Here is a 26,059-nt window from a genome sequence, read left to right on the forward strand (position 1 = left end):
TTACCTCTATTGATATCTCTATCTGTAGATATATCTATATCTATAATTCTACCTAGAAGAGAACTAGCTGGTTCATAGGTGGGTGAATTTTTAGCTGGATTTCTACTCACAAAGCACTGAACTGCATCAAATGTGAACCCAGCCTCTGTGCACATCAGATGTGGTGCTGGGCTCTCAGTCCACGTGGAACTGTTGAACTCTGACTCTGAGATTGGACATCAATTTCGCACAAGACTTAAAAGCAAACACTTATACAACCAGGCAGCTCCTTTTCTAAACTTTCACTATTTTAATATTTTTATAATATTTCATACTTTCTTTTTTTTTTTAAAGATTTTATTTATTTATTTGACAGAGAGAGATCACAAGTAGGCAGAGAGGCAGGCAGAGAGAGAGAGGAGGAAGCAGACTCCCTGCTGAGCAGAGAGCCTGATGCGGGACTCCATCCCAGGACCCGGAGATCATGACCTGAGCCGAAGGCAGCGGCTTAACCCACTGAGCCACCCAGGCGCCCCATAATATTTCATACTTTCAATCACATGATTAAACTTTGGTTTTCTGCAGGCTTGCATAAATCTGGAATTACCTCTAATTCTTCCTTGACTTTTCAGGGGCTTTGTCTAGTTTTGCTTTGCCAGATGTCAAATCTTTAGCTCTCTTGAGTTGTTGTCCTAGAGTAGGTCTTGCCCATATCTGCTTGAAAAAGTCTTGGGATACTTCCCGGGTCCACTGATCAGTTCTCTATGCCTGGAAATTATGATTTTCTTTGCATCCAGAAAGCAGTAGTTTCTCTAACAAAACGACCTCTTTTTAACTTTAACGCTTTGTTTTTGGAACGATGAGCTGCTGTGTATACCATTTATATTGAATGTTGATTACGTTTGCTCACTAAATACCGTTGGCTGGAGAAAATCGACTTACAAACTTCTGTCTAATTTTAACAAAGATCACACTTCTTGTTTCAGTAACACAGAGGCTTGTTCATGGTGGATGCACAATAAATATTTATTGAACGAACTTAGTGAAAATCATTTAAGAAAACATTATACAGAACTGTAACTGGAGGCTGTGGAAGGTTCCTCCCCGCTCGAAGTTTTTAAGGCAAAGCCCTCAGGTGATTTCCTCACCCTAAGCCCCTGGAGTAGGCCGCTGGAGAAGGGTAAATAACTAATTTTCACAGCAGAATAGAGTGGAGATGTCTGGGCAGCAGTCCAGGGTCCCTGGTTGGGCCCATTTATCCAGCCACTAGCTGCTTTGTCTCTGAACTGTCATTATCACTGGATTTCTAAATTTTGTCTTTCCTCAAGGATTGAGGACCTGTGTTTTCAGTTCCCATTCCGGTTAATTTTGGTTTCACAATCATTACTGAGAATCTGCTAGGTCCCAGGTACTGGGCAAGGTGCTAGACAGCACACATGAACAGTGCACAAGCTGATAGATAGCCAATAAGCTCTGTGACCCTGGTTTAGTTATTTCTCCTGTAGGAGCTCTATTTCCTTATCTGTAAAATGGTCCTGAAGCCGGAGGATTGCAGTGTTTATCTCTGGAGAAGCACTGGGCTATGCTATGCTGAGGTGCTATGCATCTGTCTTCACAGAGGGAAACTGAAGATGTGGTGGCTGGAGTCAGGACTGGTCACAGAGCTGAACCAGCTCGGTGCTTCCTTGAGGGTTCCCTGCCCTCAGCTCCTCACAGATGGTGCCTGAAACCACCCAGAGGGCCTCTGCGCAGAGCCCATCACCATTTGTCCAGGGGTGCTGTCCTGATTGATCCGAGAAAAGTACGTGTTTTCCTTGTGTTGGGAGCCCCCCCATTAGCAGACACTGCCCACCCCAGGGGGCAGGTCCAGATGGCCTCACCCCGCCCTCCCACGTCCTCATGTTGCCACCCTGACCTGCCTCCCTCTCTCCGGGGAACGCGCAGCAGCACCCCATCCGTGCCCTGACAGACAGAGCTTGCAGGAGCGAGTGTCTGCGAACCTGCTCAGGACGCTGGCTCCTGGGACGCTGCCCTGGCCACCCAGGGCCAGTTGGTGAACACTCATTGATGACGAGAGACACTGCAAGGATCCAACCTGGTTTGGCAGAGCCCCAGACAACCTAACAGTTGATTTAAAAAATTCCTTCTGCCCTGCCTGGAAACCCTCCAAGCCTCCTCCAGCTCCAGCCCCGCCCCATTCCCCAACTCAATTTAAAATTTTTATTTTTATTTATTTGACAGAAAGAGATCACAAATAGGCAGAGAGGCAGGCAGAGAGAGAGAGGAGGAAGCAGAGTCCCCACTGAGCAGAGAGCCCTATGGGGGGCTCGATTCCAGGACCCTGAGATCATGACCTGAGCCGAAGGCAGAGGTTTAAGGCACTCAGCCACCCAGGCATCCCTCCCCAACTCAATTTAAATATTGGGTGGGTTGTTTTTTTTTTTTTTTTTTTTAAAGATTTTATTTATTTATTTGTCAGAGAGAAAGCGAGTGAGATCGAGCACAGGCAGACAGAGTGGAAGGCAGAGTCAGAGGGAGAAGCAGGCTCCCTGCGGAGCAAGGAGCCCGATGTGGGACTTGATCCCAGGACGCTGGGATCATGACCTGGGCCGAAGGCAGCTGCTTAACCAACTGAGCCACCCAGGCGTCCCGGGTGGGTTGTTTTTAATCTGCAGTCATTTTACACCGTTGTCAGGCCTTTGCAGGCATTGGCCTGGGCCTGAGAATAGGACCCTGACCCCACCAGCCAAATAAGCTAGCAAGCAGTTGGCTCTGAGCCTCCGACTTCTGTCTGCAAAGAGCACACCTCCCTTGCAGGGTCACCTACAGATGATTCATGTCCAATGAAATCTTCAGCAGACATTTTTCCGTTGCGGAGTGCAGGGAGATGGGTTAAAGGTGTGACATCGGGAGTCACCTTGCCTGGGTTCTGTCCCCTGTCCCTGTCTGTGAGTGAGGATGATCAGCTTATTTACCTCTGGGTAGCAGTTGCTTATTGTTAGTGATAACTGCTGTTTTCATTTATTGGGTCCATTCTGGGCAGCTGGTGACAGACCAGTGATTGGACAGACATTCTATAACACAGCTTCTCCCTTAACGGCCCCATCACTTGTTATTTGTTATTGTGCTATCTTTCTATCTATCTATCTACATTTTAACCATTTTTAAGTGTACAATTCAGTGGCATCAATTACTTTTGCAGTATTGTGCAACATCACCCAATTTTCAAACAAACAACCTCTGTGCCTATTAAGCAATAACTCTCCATTCCTCCTTCCCTCCCACCCCTGCTGACTTCTAATCTATTCTCTGTCTGAGTTTGCCTATTCTAGATATTTCATAGAAGACATCACTTATTTTTAAAGCATCCTTTACAGATTTATAACAGCTCTTCAATGCAGGAGTGTAAAATGTATTTATTCAGTATTTAGTTTGCTTATAAAATAAATTTGGAATATTAAGTTTAGTGGCAATTTTATTTAGGCAGTAATTATAGATTTAGTGATTATATCTTTATTTCTAAAATAATATTTTTTGTTACAGCCTTTTTATTGCAGAAAATATGGAAAATATAAAAGTATAAAAGAAGAGGCTATCCCAATAACATTAATGTTTGGAAATTTTTTTTTTTAATTAGATTTATGATTACTCAACATAGTACTGGAAGTTCTGGTCAGAGCAATTAAACAAGAAGGAGAAATAAAAGGCATCCAAATTGCTAAGGAAGAAGTAAAACTCTCACTATTTGCAGATGACATGATACTTTATAAAAAACCATAAGGACTCCACCAAAAAACTATTAGGAATAATAAATGAATTCAGTAAATTTGTGGGTACAAGATGAATATATAGAAATCTGTGCATTTCTTCTATGCACTATTTCTTCTAGTTCTAACAATGAACTAGCAAAAAGAAAAATTCAGAAAAAGTCTCATTTACAATTACATCAAAAAGAATAAAGTACTTAATAAATTTAACCATGGGGGTAAAAAATCTGTACTCTGAAAACTATAAGAAGTTAATGAAAAAAATTGAAGATGATGCAAATAAATGGAAAGATATACCATGCTCATGGATTGGAAGAAATATTATTAAAATGTCCATACAATCCAAAGCAATCTATGGATTCAATGCAATCTCTTTAAAAAATGTCAGTGTTTTTCACAGAATTAGAACAAATAATCCTAAAATTGGTATGGAAAAAACCTCTCTGAATATCCAAACCAATCTTCAGAAAGAACAAAGCTGGAGGTATCACAATCCCAGATTTTAAGATCTACTACAAAGCTATAGTAATCAAAACAGTGGGTACTAGTGTAAAAATAGACACGTAGAATAGGGAGCCCAGAAATAAAGCTACATTTATATGACCAATTATTCTGTGACACAGGATGCAAGAGTATGCAATGGGAAAGAGTCTCTTCAACAAATGGTTCTGGAAAAACTAGACAGCTACATGTAAAAGGATGAAACTGGATCAGTTTCTTACACTGTATGCAAAAATAAACTCAAAGTGGGGGTTCCTGGTTGGCTTAGTTGGTTAAGTGACCAACTCTTGACTTTGGCTTAGGTCATGATCTCAGGGTGGTGAGGTAGAGCCCTACATCAGGCTCCTCACTGGGCATGGAGCCTGGTTAGGATTCTTTTGCCCCTCTCCACTCTCTCTCTCTCTCTCTCAAATAAATAAATAAAAATTAAAAATGGATTACAGGCCTGTGTGTGAGACCTGAAACCATAAAACTAGAGAAAACATAGGCAATAAACTTAGATATCAGACTCAGCAATACCTTTCTGGATCTGTCTCCCCCAGACAAGGGAAATAAAAGCAAAAATAAATAGTTGGGCTTATATCAAACTAAAAAGCTTTTTGCATAACAGGAAAATATAAACAAAAAATAAGGTAACCTACTGGTTGGGAGAAGATATTTGCAAATGATATATCTGATAAGGGATTGCTATCCAAAAAAATATAAAGAAATCCTACAACTCAACACCAAAAGAACAAACAATCTGATTTAAAAATGGATAGAGAGGGGCACCTGGGTGGCTCAGTGGCTTAAGTCTTTGCCTTCAGCTCAGGTCATGATCTCAAGGTCCTGGGATTGAGCCCCGCATCTGGCTCTCTGCTCAGCAGGGAGCCTGCTTCCCCCTCTCTCTCTGCCTGTCTCTCTGCCTACTTGTGATCTCTCTCTGTCAAATAAATAAAATCTTTAGAAAAAATAAAAATGGACAGGGGATCAATAGACATTTTTCTGAAGAAGACATACATACATGAAAGCATACTCAGTATCACTAATCATCAGGAAAAGGCAAATCAAAACTACAGTGAGGTATCACCTCACACCAGTCAGAATGCCTAGTACCAGAAAGAAAAGAACGAGTGTTGGTAAGGATATGAAGAAAAAAGAACCCAAATGCACTGTTGGTGGGAATGTAAACTGGCCCAGTTACTATGAAAAATAGTATAGAGTTTCCTCAAAAAATTAAAAATAGAAATACCACACCATTCAGTAATTCCACTTCTGGATATTTACCAAAGAAAATAAAACAAAACAAAAAACCCTAATTCAAAAAGATATATTTACCCCTATGTTTATTGCAGCAATTATTTACAATACAATTAAATTACAATTATTTACAATGCAATTATTACAATATATTACAAGGGATGGAAACAATCCAAGTGTCCATCAGTAGATGAATAAAGATGCTACACACACACACACACACACATACATACATACACACATACATATGTGTGTATACATACATACATTCCATACATATATGGAATCAAATATTATTCAGCCATAAAAATGAATAAAATCTTGCCATTGATGGCAACATTCACGCTAGATGAAAGAAAAATACCGTAAGATTTTACTTATATTGGAATCTAAAAAAAACAAAACAAATGAACAAGCAAAAAGAAAAACATAAACATAGAGAACAAACTGGTGATTTTCAGAGGGTAATAGGTGAAATTGATGAAGGGAATTCAGAGGGACAAACTTCTAGTTATAAAATAAATTATGAAGATGAGAAGTACAATATAGGGAATAAAGTCAATAATATTGTCATGACTTTGTATGGTGATGGGCAACTGTACTTAATTATGGTGAGCATTTTGTAATGCATATAATTGTCAAATCACTGTTATATATCTGAAACTAAAATAATATGTCAACTACAATTTTAAAAAAGTTTATGTCATATGCAAAAAAATTAGATTTACATTTAATTCATTTGGTGTTCTTAGGCTATAACCTGGGATCGAGCCCCAGGTTATATACTTGGGACTTTGCCAGTTTGAGAAGGACGGCCACATCTGAGGCTAGAAGATTCCTGTACTCTCTGATGGCAAGAAAATTCTGAGGATATCGGGTCTTTGTGTGGGTTATGTTGCCAAGCAGACTCAGAGGGCAATCATTTGCAGCAGCTGAGGAAAAAGGAGAGGAGGGAATCCTCTAAAATTAACCATACAATGTTTATCAGAAAGAACTTCCTCTAGATGGACTTTTTCTCTAAGCTGTCATTATTACCAGTTTTGGTTTTCTGAAAAAAATGAACACACTTACCATGGGTCTGCACACCACACAAGGCACTTTCATATGTACCTTTCATTCAATTCCACTTCCTCTCCAGAAGGTAGAACTTACCCCATTTTACATCCTGCCCCTGCCACTTAAATACTGTGTGACCTTGGGCAAGTTACTAAACCTCTCTGTGCTTCTAGCTTCTGGTTTGTAAAAATAGTCCCTGCCTCATAAGTTTGTTTGGGAAGACTAAATGATTTAAGATGTACAACTCTTGGAATAGTATAAACTCTTAGAATGTACAGGCACGATGGAAGTTTTAGGTTAGCTGTTAACAAATGATGGCCCTGAAACTTGGGAGGATTAATGAGCTCCCTGGTGACAGTGTCTGCCATCTTCTTGAGTTTTGGAGAGAATAGAGAATACCTCCTCCTCTTCATGGATGGTTATGGGTACAGGATGGGCTTTGAAGCAGGGCTGTTCCTTTCTTACATGCCAAGGAGGCAGAGGGGCTGAGTCAGAGGAGAAGTAGAGCAGAGAAATGGATCATAGCTTACTCCTCAGCTTAAACCCCCCAGATGGCTTCCTATTCCTCTTGGGATTTGACCCAACACCTCAACAGATCTACTCAGCGCTTTAAGATCTGTCCCTCTTTGACCACCACTCCAGTCTCATCTCCATCCTGGAAAGCTACTCCCAGTCATGCCAAAGGCCCCGTGCCTATTTTTGCCTCTGGGCTTTCTCCTACCCTGTTCCCCGATCTACATTCAGGAATGAAGGACTTCTCCCCCAGCTGCAGGAAGAGCTGCCTGAGGATGGTTCTCAGCTGTCAGTCCTCTCTGGTGTTTGCCCTTAGCTGAAAAACCGCCTCATACAAGGCTACATCTCCTTTCAGGAGCAGCCTTGGTCCAGTGACTAGTCAATGCCACGGGATAAAGGTCCAGCACTCTTGTCACAACTTGGGACGGCTGCAAAGGAGCCTTTCTTCAGAACTTTCTGTAGAGCTTATCAAGTCTGCCATTGAACCGGCATTGTAGGTCAGCATCACCTCTGTGCAATCTTGCCCTTTCCCTTCCTCCCACAACCTTGATCCTGAGAGCATTCCCTAATAAATGCTCTGTAAGCTCTTCTTCATCCCAGAGGCTCTTCCTAGGGAACCCAATCTGTGCTCTGTGCTGACTCTTCCCATCCATCCACTGGCTCGTTAAGGCCTCCAGAATAACATACAAGGGTCTCAGCCTGGCCTCTGGGTCCCTCAGCATCCGGGTCTCTCCCCAACACCCTAACTCACTGCTCCCTGGGGAATTATTTTTCAAGCCAAATGTGACTCTTCATTGCCCTGATTTTGACAGGAGACCTGCCTTTTTTGCACCTTTATTCTCAAGATACACCTCCCCTGAATGAGCCCTTCCTTATGCTTCCGTAAAAAATATTTTTTCAGCATTTTCTGCATCCCAGTCCCTAAACCTGGCATCAGGGAACAAGATCAATGAGAATCTGCCCTTGTGGGGCTCCCACCTCAGAGGGAGGAGAGATCTTGTATAAACAAAGTCATTACAAGCAATAGTATCAGTGCTCTGAAGGGGTCACAGGGAGCCAGGAGACTGCATGACAGGGGAGAAGGTGGACTCAACCCAGGGTCAGAGGAGTCTTCCCAGAGGAGGTGCTGCTTAGGGTGAAAAGGACTAAGCCAGGTCGAGAACGGCAGAAAGAACATGCTGTCATGGGCACTGTGCTATGCAAGGAGTGTGAGGTGCTTTATGAACTGAGAGAAGCCCCGTGTGGCTGAGTCCCCTTCCTCTCTGGCCAGTTTCATGGTACTTGTCGGAGTCAAGTGACTGCTTGGCTGTAGCTCCCTTGCATGCTGGGAATATTTAAAGGGTACAAAGTGTTGCTAAAAATCTCTTACAAACTTCTGCTTCTGTGCAGGATGGAGTAATGGGCCAAATTACCCTTCTATCTTAAACAACTAAAACAAACAAACAAACAAATGAAACAACTGTTTTCTGACGTTGAATAACTGGTAATGTGGGATGGTGATTCCTTCGAGAGGGAAAACAAGTATGGTGAACATTATATTTGACCTGGCATATAGGTTAGAGTTGCCAGGACACAGGGCAAGAGGGGTGCCCAAGTGTAGCACAGCACAAAGCTGAGTGGAAGAGTTGAAGCTGAGTTTGGGAGGGTCGGGGTGGCTAGAGTTCTCAGGGAGGTGGGAGAGGAAATTGCTGCGGAGAGAGCAGCCGGGGATCTGCAGATGGTTCCTTCCTGTGATCCATCCCACCCCTAGTCTTCAGCTGAGCACCAATCAGGGAATACTGTAAGCCACCTGAAGATGGGGAAAGTTCCACCCAAATGGAGTAGGCAGAAACAATCCTTGGCGCTCCCACAGATTTGATGTTCCCACCAGCTAGAGGAGAAAGCCTCTGAATTCACAGGGCCTTGGGTAGAATATTCAGAAGGGTATCTCCTCAGTAGTGGGAAAATCAGCTCTAGACTAAAGGCTCCACTGGTCTTGCTTAAGAAAGTATAAAAATAAGCCTTGAAAAGATCAAATTGTTCCCAATAACTTGACTTTGTTCTAGACCAAGGCACAAGATTATTTTTTAAAAATACAAGGATATCCAGCACCCAATAAGGTAAAATCCACAAAGTCTGGCATCCAATCTGCAATTACCAGGATACAGAGTAGTAAGAAAATATGACCCAAAATGAAGAAAAAAAAGCAAACAATCAAAACTGACCCAGAAATGATTTTTTTAAAGATTTTATTTATTTATTTGACAGACAGAGATTACAAGTAGGCAGAGAGGCAGTCAGAGAGAGGAGGAAGCAGGCTCCCCGCTGAGCAGAGAGCCCAATGTGGGGCTCGATCCCAGGACCCTGGGATCACGACCCGAGCCAAAGGCAGAGCCTTTAACCCACTGAGCCACCCAGGCACCCCCAGAAATGATGCTGTTATTAGCTTTCATAGACGTAGTTATTACAACTATATTCCCTGTGCATGAGAAGGCAGAGGAAACATAAACACATTAAGAAGATACATGGAAGAGAAAGAAACACCTAAATAGATCTTCTGAAGATGAAAGCTACAATATCTGAGATAGAACTACGCTGGATGGGCTTACCCACAGATGAGTCACTGCAGAAGAAAAGATAATGAACATGAAAACACAGCAGTAGAAACTCATCAAGATGAAACACACAGAGAAGACTAAAACAATGAACAGAGCATCAGTAAGCTTTGGGAGAACTTCAAGTGGCCTAATATATGCGTAAGTGGGGTGCCCGGAGGTGAGGGAGAAGGAGATGTAAAAAACTTTTGAAGAAATAATGATTGAAATATCACATTTGATGAAAGCCATGAGCAAGATACAAGAAGCCCAATGAATCCCAAGCAAAAAATCTCTTATATTCCAATGCCTGGCTCCTAGTTGGCATGCAATCGATGTCTGATAAATGAATGAGCAAACTGCTGCCTGCAGACTCTCCCCACTGCTTTCTTCCTTCATTTTCTCTCCTGTTTTCTTCTCTCCCCTCTTTGCTTCTCTCTTGCTTCTTATCTGTCAGATTTGTCCTGCATGCATATGGTAGCCTCTGTAAAAGCCACTGATCTTAAGTCTAGTAATAGTTTCTTTCTGCTTTAGGCTTTTTCATTGAAAGCCTCAAGCAATCCAGCCAGCCTCCTTCAAAGCTGAGGCGTTCAGGGATTAAAGGTAAAATATCCTGAGCACCGCTCGCACTACTTCCCAGAGACCCCTGGCTTTTCAGTTCCTGTGGGAGTTGCAGGGTCAGGAGGAGTGCCCAGGTTGGATTGAATGCTGGGTTCTCCCCAGATGCATGGCCCAGCAGAGCAAGATCCAGTCTCATTCATGGCTCACCTCTGCCTTTGCCATGTGAGGTTAGGTTGCTAGTTTCACTTCTCTGGGCTGCCAGCTGTATGGTGGTGTTTGAATTTGATCATTTCTTTTCTTTTTCTTTTTTTTTCTTTTTAGATTTTATTTATCTATTTGACAGAGATCACAAGTAGGCAGAGAGGCAGGCAGAGAGAGAGGAGGAAGCAGGTTCCCCGCTGAGCAGAGAGCCCAACGATCCCAGGACCCTGGGATCATGACCTGAACCAAAGGCAGAGGCTTTAACCCACTGAGCCACCCAGGCGCCCCGGATTTGATCATTTCTTTATCCTCCTGCAGCGCTGACATCTTGTGAATGAAGCCGCGATGTACCAGTGTCACATGGCTCTGTTCCCTCCCCTCCAGTCCCTTGTGGCTATCTTTTTCTTTGATGTCTCATCCTTGCTAAGAACATGTGGAAAATGAAGAGGAGGGAGGCAGACAGGCCTCAGACCCTTTGTCCTTGCTGGGCCCCTTCCTTGAGTGGCTCCCAGAGTTTTCAGGTCTGAGTTCAAACTCATTAATCCAGCACACCAGGCCTTGATTCCAGACCATGGTCTCTGGGGCATCTTGCATCAGAATCATACTGCCTCAGCCCCCTCTGTGCTAATAGTGAAGATTCTGATTAAGAAGGTCCTGAGAACTGGCATTTATAATAAGCATCCAAGGGGATTTAAAAATGTATTGGTGATTTAAAAAAAAAAATGCATTGGTGGTGATGGAGAGGTTAAGTCATACTATATAGGTTAAAAGCAGTAGAAGCATATGCTGAAACTGTCTCCCTGCCATCATCCCAGGCCCTTCCATGGGAGCAACCACAGCCACTGGGTCCCGAGATAGTGCATTGCAGGCGCATGCGTATATGGGCTTCTGCTGGCACCCAGGGTAATTCTGCAAACCCGGTAAAGCCAGAATGGCTGCACCAGGGCATCTGGAATGTGCTCCTCCTCTCCTTCCCCACACCTCTCTGACCTCTGCCTACATGAACCCCTGCCATGTTCTAGCCTTGCTGAACTTGCCCTAGCTCAGCCACTGAGGAACACCGCTATCATTTGTGTGCCTTACCTCTGTACTTCTCTCTGCCCAGGAAAACATTTCTTGCTATTTTCTTGCCCAGTCAATGCCTATTTATCCTTTAAGATTCAGCTCAAGTGATTCCTCTTCCAGGGACCCTTCGGGCCCCGCACTCTGGGCCTTCCCTGCAATTCCACACTCCCTGTTACCAAACTAACCATGCAGAGTGGGCTTTCCTCTTTCTGTTCCCCACTGGACTGTGAGCCCAGTGCAGGCCTGGGCAGCTCTTACGCCCTGTTGAATCGCCCAGTCCCGGTTCTGGGCACATAGTACATGGATACTTAATAAATGGTGTTTAATCAATGCTCAGCAGGCATTTTGTCTCATTCTTGCATTTTGCAGCCCAGAGATCCAAGACACTGGGCTCTGCAGTCTCACCCAGCCTCTCTGCTTCTTGGTGTCTCAGCAGGGCTATTGGAGGCAGAGGACAGGGCCCTGTGCAGAAAGCTGGAACAAGGCACTCCCCCAAATCTCCCCAAGTCACAGGCAGGAGGTGGTGGCCCTCAAAACTGAGCATCCGTGGCTGAGGGCACTGGAGAAGATTCATGCCACCAGGGTGGGGAGACCCAGTCCCAAGTTGCCCTCCCCCGCTCCCCCCTCCGCCCAGGGGTTGCCCTGATGGTGGCCAGTGGGCTTTGGCAGAAGCAATGTGACAGGGCTACCTCTTCCCCACCCGTGCTGAAGGAGCAGGTGGCCCTGCTGTAGGGAGGGGGTAGGGAGATCCAACAGAGGGAGGGGCCTGGGAGAGGAAACTGAACGGCAAAGCGGTGTGGGGGGTGGAGGGTGAGCTGCTGGCCAGGCGGTAGTTTCCGAGTAAATGTGCTAGGAACGCTAATGAGCTGCGTTCATTCATGGCTAGCTGCCTCCCAAATTGGGGATCCAGCCAGGTTCTGGGGTGGAGGAACTGGGGCTAGGAGCCAAGCTGGGGAGCTGCCTGGCTGCTGGGGCAGGGCCTCTCATGACTAGGCTGGCGTAGGGAGTCTTTGTCCTGGATCTGAGGGAGCCCTCCTTCCTTCCCTCCCCTTTATAGGAAAGAGCAGACTTTGCCAGGTGGTGACCATTTGGGCTTCACTGTCCAGTCTAGTCTGGAAGCTTCTCGGGCACTGGCTGACTCTTGGGAGACACAGGCAGGGGTGATCTTGCCGCCCCCCTGCCCACCCCACCCCTCCTTCCGCTGCTTCACCGGACTACTCTGCAGTCCCCAGGGCATGTGGCCCAGTTAATCAACACTCTCTCTCTTCTCCACATGGGTCCTGGCTTCTGAAGAGCTCTCTGAGGTTACGGGGCTGGAGAGACACCGCTGGAGCCAAAGGTTGGAAACCCGACAGCTTCACTAATCTGAGCGCCTACTAAGTGCCAGGTGCTAGGTTGGTTAATCTCCAAAGTGAGGAAAAGAGTAAGCTCTGGGGGAAGGGGCGGGTTCTGCCCCCGGAGGAGTGTCAGGGAAGGAGCCACATGTGTAAACAGCTCCAGCTAAGAGGGGATAAACAAAGCAGCAGGCTCTGAGGAATGAGGATTTAACGCTGCCTGAGGCAGCTGGGGAGGGCCCGTGAGGAGAGGGGGGCTGAGCATCCTGCGGAGAAGCAGTGGAAATTTGTGAGGGAGAGGAGTGAGGAGCTCTGGCTTCATTTGTGGAAAGTTTCTCTAAGATCACACCCCCTGGGGACCCGTGAGAAAGCCCCTTCCTCCTCAGTTGTCTTTGAATTGATGCTGAAGAACCCATGGCCTTGGATGGAGGTCATGCCAGAAGTGTGTAAAAACTTTAAATAAAAAAGAACTGTCAAAAGCCCATAAGACCAGCCACACTAGTTGTGAGATGCTGGCCACAGTTCTCTCTGCGCTATGACCGTAGAGATAAAAAACTGTAAGATTTCCATCAAGATGGAAAAGAAAAACAAAGAAAACCCCCAACTCTTGGAGACCTGGTGGATAAGGTTTTAATCCTGTGGAGCGTGTCCACCACCCCTGTGACAAGCGGTATCCATGCTGTGCCTTCTCCTGGCATCTCTTGGACCAGCTACCATTCTTCCTGGTTTCTCCCACGCGGAAACCCAGGTAGCCAACTCCTCGGAAGGAACATGCTTATTGAGCTGCTCAAGTGTTTCTTCTTGCCAGCCTGTAGGCGGCCCAGAATCAGGGGACGGATGGACAGAGGACGTCTGGGTCCGACAGAGCCCAGGCCAGCCATTGCTGTTCTTGATTTTGGGGAGGTCCTTCATCTCTTCTGGGCTTGAGGGTGGTTCTCTCCCGATCTGGATTTCCTGTTTACACCCACGCCCACTTCTATGTCTACATCTTCCTTAGAGTAAGAAGAGTCCCTGCCGGAAGGAGGGTAAAATCTTGGGGTCTGACAGTGGTGGTTCGTGGAGCTACTCTCCCAAGCAGGCCACTGTGCCCTTTTCCAGCTGTCTCTGCTGTCTTTTGATGGCAGGAATGAATATTCCTTTGCACCTGCAGAAATGGGAGAATGCTGGTGCGAGTGGAAGAAGGTATTTGCTGGATTTCCAACCCCCACTGCTACTCTGCCAACCCCCTAACCCTGACCTGGGAAGCCAGTATAGCCGAATGGCAGAAATGACATCTCTCCACGGGGCAAATGTCCAAATCAGGGTCATTTTCTTCTCGGTACAGCTAGCTTCAGTCTTCTCCGACAAGTGGGGTTGTTGCCATCTTGGTGGCAGAGGGGAGAAGACTGTACTCGATTTAGGGCTTTTATACACTCCTCCCTCCCCACTCCCAAGCTCTGTCTTCCAGGTCCCAGGCTCAGTAAAGCAGGCGGCTTGGAGTCCTGGGGCAGGGGGCTTGTTTTCACCAAGTATTGACAAAGCAAGTCTGGTGGGCCGGGGGAAAGGTTTCTGCCGTCGGGGGGGGGGGGATGGCGGGGAGGGGGAAAGCAGGTCTTTGGCCCCAGGGAAGGGGTCCAGGTGGCCAAATAAGATCTCCCTCCCCACTCTGGCCCAACTGCCTGGGCCGGCGTTCTGAGTACGGGAGTCTCAGTGTGCACATACTCGTGGTGTGTGTGTGTGTGTGTGTGTTTGCAACCGGCCAGGGCCAAGACTGGGCAGGTCGGGCCGTGGCCATCCTCCCATCCCCCGCGCAGTCCCCTGCCCGCGCCTGGCGCCTCGAAGGTTCCACCTTTGAAACTGTACGCGACTCGCTGCAGCCGCCGAGGGGTCGTCGGGAGGCGGGGGAGGGGGTTGCTGGGGAAGGGCGGGGAGGAGTCTGGCTCTGGATGTGTGCTTTTCGATTGATGGATGACTGCCGGGTGGGAGCGAGCGTGGGGGTGTGAGTGTGTGATTGTGCGTGTGTGTGTGTGTGTGTGTGTGCGCGGGGTGCGTGCGCGCGCGGGGCCTGCCCATTTTCCTCCTCGCAGCAGTCAGTTGGGAGCTGGAGGGAGGGAGTGAGGGAGACGCAGCCAGCGAGAAACCGGAGAGGAGCCCAGCGCCCTCCGCCCAAGGCGCCCTCCCTCGGTTCGCACACAAGCGCCGTCGCTTGGAGGAGCGAGGTGCCTCCCGGCCCGTAAGGGCGCCGCGCAGGAGCCTGCTCGGCGGCGCTGCCCCGGGACTGCACCTGGAGGCCGCCCCGGACGGGGATGGTAAGCGGCTGCCGCCGTCTGGCACACGAGAGGGACGCGGTGAGGGCACCATGGCGCTGACGCCCCGGAGGGGGCCCTCGGCGGGGCTCGTCCGGCCCGAGCTCTGGCTGCTGCTGTGGGCAGCCGCGTGGCGCCTGGGTGCCACCGCGTGCCCCGCCCTCTGCACCTGCACCGGCACCACGGTGGACTGCCACGGCACGGGGCTGCAGGCCATCCCAAAGAACATCCCGCGGAACACCGAGCGCCTGTGAGTATGGCCCCGTCCCCAGTGCGCAAGGAGCCCCCGAGGTTGCCCTCCTACCCAGACGCAGTTCGGGGCTGGGGTGGGGGCAGGACCGTTGGGGCCCCGGGCTCTGCAGCCAATAGAGGGGTCAGTGCCTGCCAGGGGCCTTCCGGAGCCAGGAGCCTGCAGCATCACTGTTTCCCTCTGCTGAGATTCAGAGGGCCCTGGTGGGGCTGTCAGCTCCTAGCCTCACACCTGCACCCTGCACTCAGCCCTGACAGGTCGTTCCCACTGCGCCAGCACTTTATTCCTCCAGGGTGCTGTGTATTGGTGCCAGAAAGCCTTCCTGGCACCCAGGGTGGGGAAACTCCTCACACTGCCAGGCACCACATCTCCTTTCGGGGGCATGATCTTGGGCAGTGTTCTGAGCAGCGCTTGTGGACTGGACTCTGAGGGCCAGCAGGCAGGTGATGGGCAGCCAGATGGAATGGAGTTGAAGTTTCCAGTCTTCCCCTTCCTCCCCATTGTTTGCCCCAGAGCCTTAAGAATTCTTCTCTTGCAGGTGTCAGGCATTGGTCCCCCAACTCACATCCAGCCGTCCCCAACCCAGGCAGACAATGGGACCTGAGGGATTTGGGTTTGGGGCCTGGGGTATGTTACATGGACACCAGGAAGGGGTGGATGTGATCCTGCCTGGGAGCCCCAGGATCATGCCGAGCGGTCAGGAGCCTGGAGTGGAGACACTGACCATGAAAAGTCATTAAAAAATAATTTTTCTTCTCTTATTCTCTCCCACTTCTAAATTCTGGAGGAAACTCAGCTCTTTCCAGACCCTCCGAGCTTTGTAGGGTGTGTGTGTGTGTGTGTGTGTGTGTGTTTACCGTGTGTGTGTGTGTGTGTGTGTGTTTATGGACCAATATAATTTGCCTTCCTAGATTCTCCTGCAGAATGTACATCTGTGTGAATTCCTAGTATCTGTGGTGTCACCTCAGTAATGGGAGGTTGTGCGAGTCCCTGTATGTGATTTTTGGTCACATGCTGGGCCTTTGTGCTGCCTGCAGAGGTGACTGCCTCAGGAGATTTTTGAACTGGACTTCGGAGAAGGCTGCCGGCTCCTTTGAAACCTGCATGCTCCTTCCCACACTCCTGGGCGACTGCAGTGGCTCTCAGGAAAGGCATACAGATTTCGATAACTTGAGCACATTTTCATGGCTCCCAGCTGGCCAGAGGCAGAAATTTGACCCTGGGGAGAGCTGTCTCTTGGATCAAACTCTGTACCAAGGTCAGCAATTAGTGAGCACACATTTGCCCCAGACTCTTCTTGGCTGAGTCTGAAAAATTCCCGTGGAGGTTTCAGAGAATTTGCAATCTAGATGCAATCTAGATGGGAACGTGTGTGTGTGTGTGTGTGTGTGTGTGTGTGTGTGAGTACACTGTGTGTTGTGGGGCTGGGGAGAGATGCTGGTGTGGAGAGAGGGTGGACCAAGTCACATTTCCTGTGCATTATGCTGTGTGGCTGTAGAGAGGGACTGAGGGTCTGAAATCCGCCCAGAGGACCCCTGAGGCTGCAGGGTCATTGTCTATACCTGTTCACTCTGGATCTATTCTCTGTTCCTTTGCCCACAGGGTGTTTCTCCTGCAGTTGTTACCCTGGTAGCAGCCTATGTCTGAGACACAGCAGCCCCTTGCCTTTGCTTTTGGATCTGAATCTTGAAGTCATCTCATGCCTTGCTCTTTCTCTCCATCTTTAATTCTGAGGACAGTGTCTATTTTGATGTTCAGGAACTCATGAGCTCTCTTGCAATCAGAGTGGAATGGAAGTTAAATTTCCTGGTGCAAAAGAAAGAGGTCCAGCTGCCTAGGTTGCTGTGTGACCTTGGGCAAGTTACTTAACTTCTCTGAGCCTTAGTTGCTTTCCATGCAGAAAATGGGGGTGCTGATACTAACGTCTCTGGTACTTGTGAGGACCAAAGATAATGTGTGAAAAGTGCCTAGTTCATGATGATGCTTACTGAGTGAGAGGCAGCATTATACTAGGATCAGGAGAAGATCCCATTTAATTCATTATTTAATTCAGCAAACATTTACAGAGCTGGGAGCTGCCCTCAGTGCTGAGGCTCCAGCAGGGAGTGAGCAAGTCCCTGCCCTCAAGGGATGTACAGTTGAGAGGCCCAGACAGGGGACACCTAACTGCAAGCTTTTGGGAGAGGGCAAGGCTGGCAATGTGATGGGGCTGTGGTGGGGAGCATTGGGGTGGGAAGCACTTTTCTTGGGGGAAAGGTGCTTCTCAGAGGATGGGTCATTTTTTAGCACAGTTGGGGACCCAACAGTGGTTGGTAGGAGTGTGCTAAGCGGAGAGGGCAGACAGCCCAAACAGAGGGAATACATGAGCGAAAGGCCGGCAGGTGTGCCTGAGCCTGTCTGATGGGTGAACGGGCCAGCTGGCCGGGGCCGCAGTGGGCCGGGCCCAGTCCGATGTGATGGAGCTTGAGGCTGGGAAGGTTGGGAAGAATCAGGCAGTCTTTTCTCACTGGATTTTCCCTTTGGGGACTTCAGGGATGGAATCCACGGGTGAGTTATTGTGGGGGAGTCAGCGGAGACCTGGTCTTTGCTGTGGGCAGAACTTCTTGGGTGGGGAAAGAATGGAGAAAGCCGGGGGAGGCTGCCTTTGCAGCAGGCAGGCCTCGAAAGAGCCATTTGAGGAAGAAAAGAACACCCCGAAAAGAGGCCTTAGGGAGAGCTCAGGCAGACTCAGAATCACCGTAGCAAACCTCTCTCTCATCGATGTGGACGTTGTGCTGTCCTGGGGCCCAGAACAGCAGCCTCTGAGGCCGTGATATTTGGAGAGACTGCAGCTGTGCATTCGCCTTTTGTCTCATGGGCAGTTTCTATGGCAGCCTGGGAGGCCCGGCAACTTTATGATCCTCTATCCCAGGACTCTGGGCTTGGGCCTATCCCCCCAAGTGGGAAGGAATTGGTGTGCTGTGGGGACTTCTGGGAAGAAGCTGTGTGGCCCCAGGGCTGTTGAGGAAATTGGCTGAGCCAGAGGGGCTGTGGGGCTGGTGGGCTGGGCTGAGGAAGGGTTGCTGAATAATTCACTGCAGTGGAACAATTAAAACACAGAGTGAGGGTTAGGGGTGTGGTGGAGGAGGCCTGGAAGCTTCCTCTCTTTGTAGAATTCAGCCTCAGAGGGACCCAGCCTTGGCCACTATTAATTGTCTTTTCTTTCACTCAAGGACTTTGACTTTCAGTTGGATTTTTTTTTTTTTTTTTAATTAAAAAAGTCTTTTAGGCTAAAGTATCCAGGAGAGTGTGGTAAGAGAGTATATAGTGTTGGGGGGGGACACTGCTTTTCCCTTCTGTCTCAAGCACTTGTATTCTAGGCTTGTGGGCACAGGGTGCAGAGATGGGAGAGGCCTGAGGATGGTGGTATGGCCAGGAAAGGCCGTGGGGAAGGACCCCTGGCTTCCATTTGCTCCCCCAGCCCAGGATGGTCTGCTGTTCATCAGTTTTGGGGGTCCCTCTCTTGCCCCCTGGCCAGTTGGTCCACTGCCATAGCCCGCTGCCTGCTGCAGAGGCCTGGAAGGCCCTTGCCTTTTCCCAACTTGGCCCCCGAAACTGGAGGCCACATTCAATGGAGCTGGGTGGTCAGGCTTGGGACTTCCCAGAGCACCCCAGATGGATTGCCTGGAAGCCTGTTTGGAAAGCCTAAAAAGCCAAATCATGACTGGGTGGTGGTCCTGGGGAAGGGTCAGGGAAGACAGAAGCCACGTGTGTACCGTGGTCTCCTAGGGCAGAGCCCTGCACTGTGCTGGGGAGGCTTCTTCTGGGTGGGGCTTGTGTCTCCAGTAGCACGTGCCCTGGGCTTATCGCTGGCTTCTGCATGACTGGTGGCAAGCCCCAGGTGCCATCTCTCCATCTGCTGTGAGACTCAGTTTCCCCATCTTAAAAGGGGAGGATGACTGTGTTGTAGGTTGGTGGCGAGGATTCAGGGAGCCAGTGCATGTAGAGGGCCTGGTGGCATGCTTGGCCCTGGGCTGGTGTGTGGAAATGCTTCGTGATAAAACTAGGTAATGATGTTATGATTATTTTTGTTATCTGAGAAGCTCAAGCGAAGGTTTGAGAGTTCAGTGGGGCAGCAGAGAGTTTGGGAGGTAAGTACGGGAGAGTTGGTCGAAGTGCAAGCCTGCTCTCCTGACGTCTGGCTGTGCAGGGTTCCCTTCCTTGTCCCCGCGCATCTTTGTCTCGGTCTCCCGTGTTTGTAAGAAGGAGCCGGGGGTGGCAGGCAGGGATTCTCTGCAGGGTGGGTGGTGTGATGGCATGGTCCTTGAGCCAGCCTGCCTGTGTTGTTAGCACGCCTCTGCCCCGCAGCGGCTGGGGGGACCTTGGGCAAATTGTGGGTTTAATGAATTCATTCAACAGATAGCTGTCTATTGACTGTCTGCATGGAGCTGAGGGAACGGGGCTGGACACAAACCCAAACTGCTGTCCCTCCCTGAGTTTTAGTCCAGCAAGGGAGGAAGCGATGAATGGCACAGTATGAGAATAAACGCATAATTGTAAAGCGGGGTCAGTGCCCCGGACGAACGTGTGACATCTCAGCATCCCTGTTTCCTTGCCCCGAAAGTGGGGATGATGACAGGACCTGCTGGTTGAAAGGACAGGCTGGTCGTGAGGACTGCCTACAGGCAGGGCTAGGAGCTGCACTTTGCATGGGCTTGGGGAACAGCAGCAGCGAAGGCCCTGTGAGTGGTAGTATTATTATTGTTATTAAGATGAAAGAATTGCAGGGACAGGAAAGGGGCTGGGGCACCACTCAGGGATGGATCCAGCCTGGCTCTGCTCCCTCTTCCTCCCCGTGCAACCCTGGTGCTCTGGATCCCCAGCGAACCCTGCCCCTGCCTCTGTCCGGGCTCTGAGGCAGGGGGGTGGCTGTCGGCGGCCCCGGCTGCCCAAGGCTGCCAGCAGGGGCGGCCGTGCTCTTTGGGGCCGGGTGAAGGGCGGTGGGGACCGGCAGCTCCTGCATTACTGGAAGCAGACGGGAGCTTGGCGGAGTTGCCGCCTCCCGTTCTCTGCCGGCATTAGCAGCTCGGCAGGGCTCTTGCTTAATGGGATTTTCTCCCCAAATGCTGTAATTATCGCCATACAAATACTTATTACCCAGAGCAGATGACGGCCGGGCCTTGGGCAGTAGCCAGGGAGCTGGGCTGTGCTTGGGGTAGGGGGGTGGGGGGGTGGAGAATTGGCTCCTCTTTTTGATGGAGTTTGCGACCTCCTCCTCTGCTTTCTGGAACCCAGCCTGTGGCGGACAAACAGCTGTTGGGCACCTGCCGGGTGTGTAGTGCGGAGAGAGGTCCAGAGCGTGGACCCACTCCCCAGGGAGCCTGCAGGCTGGTGCTCGAGAAAGGTCTGTCTGCAGAACAAATGTGTCAAGATGTCTCTAGGGAGGGAAAGCACAGCGGCTGCCCGCGCAGGCTTTGGTGTGAAAGTGGCCTCTTTTGAATTCTGCCTCCATCAATGACCACCTGAAAGATCCCAGCTGGCTCCCTAGTGACTCAGTTTCTTCATCTGTAAAGTGGAGCCAGCGATAGCACTTAACCATGCCTGGCTGGGAGTTCGAATGAAATACTGGGTGTAGAGTGGTTAGAATAATGTTGGCGCACAGAAGGGGCTCTGTCGGTGTTAGAGATGAGGAGATGGGCGTCCGGGTGGCAAGGAAGGGCTGGACCCCTGCACTGATGAGGCTTGAGGCCTGGGCATGACCTCAGGAGGCACAGAGCTAAAGCGAGGGTGGGGGAATCTGAGGCATCAGGAAGTGTGTGCCATGCATTTGGGGAGGAAAATGAGGAACAGAGCCAGCTGGTGGGGTGCGCTTTTGTGTTGGTGAGTTCCGAGAGAGGAGATTCAAGTGAAGGGTTGGTACCGGGTCATGGGGCTGGGAAATAGGGGGCCATCCGAGGGAGTGTATGTGTATTTTTATAATTTCTTTCTTTCTTTTTTTTTCTTACTATTCAGTGATTTTTTTTTAATCTCCAAAGTTGTGCAAACATCACCACAATCTAATTTTAGAATATTTTTTTAATCACCCCAAAAGAATCCTTTGTGCTAGTTGTAACTTTTTATTATATTACAATTACAAATTTATAGAAAAGTTGCAACAAAAGTATTAGGAACTCCTATATATCTGTTGTTCAGATTCAATTGTCTATATTTTTCCCCATTTGCTTTATCATGTATTATACACATGCACAATTTTTGGGGAACTGTTTAAGATTAGGTTGGAGGGGTGCCTGGCTGGCTAGGTTGGTAGCGTGTACAAATCTTGATCTCGGGGTCATGAGTTCAAGCCCCATATTGGGCATTGGCATAGTGTTTACTTAAAAAAAAATTAAAATGAAAATAATTAGGGGTGCCTGGGTGGTCCAGTTGGTTAAGCATCTGACTTGGTTTCTATTCAGGTCATGATCTCATGGGATGGAGCCCCCCCCCCACCCCCGTGTTGGGCTCCGACTCAACAGGGGGTCTGATGGAGATTCTCTCCCTCTGCTCCTCCCCCTCACTTGGGCATGCATGCTCTCTCTTTCTCAAATAAATAAATCTTAAAAAAAAAAAAAGAAGATTACATTGAAGATGTAAGTTTTTTCCTCTAAATAGTTTGGTGTGTGTTTTTCTGAGAAGAATAAGGCTATCAAAATCAGAAAATTGAACCTTGATACAGTACTGTTCATGTCTGCGTTTCATCAATTGTCTCAACAGTGTCTTCTGTGGTGATCAGAGGGTGGGATCACACATGACATTGACTTGTCACGGCTCTTTAATCTGCTTTAATCTGGCCTAGTAACTTGGCCTTTCTTTGTTTTTCTTGACCTCTCCATTTTTGAAGAATACAGACCACTTACTCTGTAGAATGTTGCTCAGTTTGGCTTCATCAGGTCTTCTCACCATCGCATTGAGGTTATGTCCTTTTGGCAGGAATGCTAAGTTAGCGATGTTCTGCCCTTCTCAGTGGGTCGTGTCGGAAGACACCTGAGGTCAATTTGTCCCAGTACTGGTGATTTTCATTTTGATCACTCAGTAAGTGGGTGTCTGCCAGGTTTCTCTGCTGAAAAGTGACTATTTTCCCCTTTATCATTGATAAGCCATTTGTGGGGGCGGGTACTCTGGGGCTATGTAAATATCCTGTTCTTCATTAGACTTTCACTGGTGTTAATACGTATTGTTGAGACATTTCTAACTTCTTTTCTTCTTGGTTTATTAGTTGGCATTCTACTGTAAGAAAGAACTTTCCTTTCTCCTCCATCTGTTTGTTAGTTTATTACAATAGGGACTCATGGATTACTGTTTTATTCTTTGGGTTTTAATTCGTTACTATCGCTATTTATTTTGCTGTTCAGAATGTCCCACATTTGGCTGGTGGGAGCCCCTTCATGCTGTCCCTGTGTCCTTTTGAAAAGACCCTTTGAGCACTTAGGCACAGGGGTTTTGAGTGGAGGGTGACAAGTGTAAAATAGTGTTTTAAGACATTCTGTTGCCTGGCTTTGGTGTGGAAGATGAACGGAGCAGGAAACCAGCTGGCAGTGGGGAGACCAGTTGGTTATGGTGACCGTGACTGTGGTTTCTGGCGTGTCTGTGACAACGGTTTTGCTGCCATCGCTATATTTTTATTCTTCAAAAATTTTGAAAACTTGTATTTTAAAATAATTTTAGACTTGCAGAGAAGTTGCAAAAATAGTACCAAGAGATTTGCCATATACCCTTCACGCAGCTTCCCCTAGTGTTCACGTCTTTCTTATCCATCGTGCAATGATCAAAACTAAGAAATTAACACGAGTCCAAGACTATAAACTGAACTGTGGACTTTTTTGGGATTTTACCAGCTTCTCCACTAATGTCTTTCTTCTATTCCGGGACCCAGTCCAGGATTCCACATGGTGCTTAGTTGTCATTTCCTCTTAATCTCCTTTAGTCTGTGACAATTCCTTAGTCTCCTCTTGCTTTTCATGACATGGACGCTTTTGCAAAGTACTGGTGAGTTACTTTGTAGCGTGCTCCTCACTTTGGCTTTGTCTAGTGTTTTTCTCCTGATTGAATCGAGGTTATGGATTTTTGGCAGGAATGTATGGGGATGGTGTGCCCTTCTCGGGACATCCCACTGGGGGGTCGGTGACACTGATATCTCTCATTGCTGGTGTTGTTAACCTTGACCTCTTGGTTATGATGGTGTTGAGCCAGTTTTCTTCCCTGTGACATTCTTGAATTTGCATCCACAGTTAATAACTATCTAGGGGAGATACATTGAGACTGCCATGACTTTTTTGTCCTCAAATTCTCACCTACTAATTTTAGCACCCATTAATGGATCTTGCCTGCAACCATTATTATCCAATTTTGAATTTCTATTTCCTTCACTCCTTCTACATTTATTAATTGGAATTCTTCTGTAGGGAAGAGCACTTTATTGCTTTTTAAGAAGCTGGTTCTTTTGGTGAGTACCTTGGGTTTTGAGTTCCCTGAGGGCAGGGGCTGTGTCTCCTGTATCTTTGTATTCCCATTGCCTGGTGCATGGTAGGTGCTCACAAAAGGTGTGTTCCAAGAGTTGGGGTTTTTTTTTTTTTTAAACATTTGGTAAGACATGTTATGTTTCTGACCTTTGCTTTAGAAAATACAGTCATGGGCACCTGGGTGGCTCAGTGGGTTAAAGCCTCTGCCTTCGGCTCAGGTCATGATCCCAGGGTCCTGGGATGGAGCCCCGCATCGAGCTCTCTGCTCAGCAGGGAGTATGCTTCCATCTCTCTCTCTCTGCCTGCCTCTCTACCTACTTGTGATTTCTCTCTGTCAAATAAATAAATAAATAATCTTAAAAAAAAAAAAAGAAAATATAGTCATTGTGGATTGAATCATGGTCCCCAAAGATGTCTATGTTCCAATCCTGGGAGCCTGGGATTGTGTTGCCTTACATGGCACAAGGGCTTTGAGATGCAGTTGAGGACCTTGAGATGAGATGACCTTGCGTTATTGGGGCAGGCATGACGTCATCCCCAGGGTGACGTAAGAGAGAGGCGGGAGGGTCAACACTGGAGAGGGAGATGGAAGCAGTAACAATGGAAGCAGGAGATGGGAGTGGTGGCAGGAGGAGCCACGGGCCAAGAGTGGCCTCCAGAGCTGTAAGAGAATACGTCTGTGTTGTTTGAAGCCCCTGAGCGAGTAATTTGTCACATCAGTGGTAGGCCGTGGCCACAGTCCTCATGGAGTTCGGCCGCAGACGCTGAAGCAGGAAGAAGCAGAGAGAGCAGGGTGATGGGGCCCCAAGCCTCCAGCCTGAGAGAATGATTTTGTGAGTGGAGTGAACTTGGGGAGGGCCATTGAGCCTGGAGGAGAAGCCGTGAAGCTGGCTTCTCTCTCTTTTGTTTGAGTGACCAGTAATCAGGTATGTGGAAAAGATGACCCTAAGGCTAGGGATAGGGAATGGTTACTCTGTAGAGTATGTGGGCTGGAGAGACAGTTGGGAGGGCATCCTGGGGAAGAGTGGGAACAGAAACGTCTACGGGTATAAGAGTTTCCTGGGGGGAAGGCGGGGTACCTAACTGGCTTGGTTAGTACAATGTGTGACTCTTATTCTCAGCATTGTGGGTATAGACATTACTCAAAAAAAAAAAACAAAAACAAAAAACAAAAACCTCCTTTTTTTTTTTTTTTCAAGATTTTATTTATTTATCTGTCAAGGAGAGTGCACAAGTAGGCAGAGTGGCAGGGAGAGGCAGAGAGAGAAGCAGGCTCCCTGCTGAGCGAGGAGCCTGATGTAGGACTCGATCCCAGGACCCCAGGATTATGACCCGAGCCGAAGGCAGCAGCTTAACCCACTGAGCCACCCAGGCGCCCCCCAAAAATAAAATCTTTAAAAAAACGAGAGAGAAAACTTCGTGGGAAGCTAGTATAAATGCAGATTCCCAGGCCCATCGCAGAGATGCTGATTCGGCAGATTTTTGGCAAAGGCAATCCAAGTGATGTGGAAACAGGAGGTGCCCAGAATACCGTGTGAGAAACACTGCTTCTGGCTGGGGTTCCCTGGTGAGGAAGGCACATACTTCGTGGACCCATGAGGACCACCTTCAGTTTCTGCCCATAGTAAGGTGGTCGGGGTACTGACTTCCAGTTATAAAACCAGTGAGTCCTGGGGAGGTGATGTACAGCACGGAGACTGTGGTTAACCAGCCTGTTATTGTGTATTAATGTGTATTACTGTGTATTTGAAAGTTGCTAAAAGAGTATATCTTGCAAGTCCTCATCAAGAGGAAAAAAACATAACTATATGAAGTGACAGATGTTAACTAGACTTACTGAGCTGATCATTTTGCAATCTATGCGGACCTCCAATCAATCTGTTGTACATCTGGAGCTAATGTAATGTTGTATGTCAGCTGTGTATCTCAATTAAAAAAGAAAGAGGGCAGGCCATAAGGAGGAGAAGGCGGAGAGGCTGGAGGAGCTCCTGGCCGTCTGTGGATCAGAACTTGGCCGGGGAGTTATTGCCCGTGCCAGAGAAGGAGCTCGTTGATGGGGAGGAGGCCGAGCCTGGGAGAGCAGCCAGGCTGTCTGAGGACGAGGGCCGAGACAGCTTCTGGACCCGTGGTGGTGGTGATGGTGGGTGGGTCACTGGCCATGCTGGGCAGCCAGTTTCCTGGGAGAAGTGGGAGGCAAAGACAGATGGGTGGGAGCGAGCCGATGGTGAGGAAGTCTGTGGCAGGAGAGAACACGCGGG

The 26,059-nt window shown here is 48.3% G+C and overlaps 1 protein-coding gene across 1 annotated transcript in view; it reads left to right on the forward strand.

Annotated features, from left to right (window-relative positions):
* Positions 1-14,723: 14,723 nt before the first annotated feature.
* Positions 14,724-26,059, forward strand: part of SLIT1 (slit guidance ligand 1) — a 167,665-nt gene continuing 156,329 nt past the window's right edge. The window contains exon 1 of the mRNA XM_004749578.3: positions 14,724-15,324. Within this exon, the coding sequence (XP_004749635.1) occupies positions 15,128-15,324 (197 nt within the window). The 5' untranslated portion in view covers positions 14,724-15,127. The remainder of the gene's footprint in view (positions 15,325-26,059) is intronic.

This window comes from Mustela putorius, unplaced genomic scaffold (assembly GCF_011764305.1).
Source record: "Mustela putorius furo isolate JIRA1106 unplaced genomic scaffold, ASM1176430v1.1 tig00003909_pilon_pilon_pilon, whole genome shotgun sequence".
NCBI classification, from domain to species: domain Eukaryota; kingdom Metazoa; phylum Chordata; class Mammalia; order Carnivora; family Mustelidae; genus Mustela; species Mustela putorius.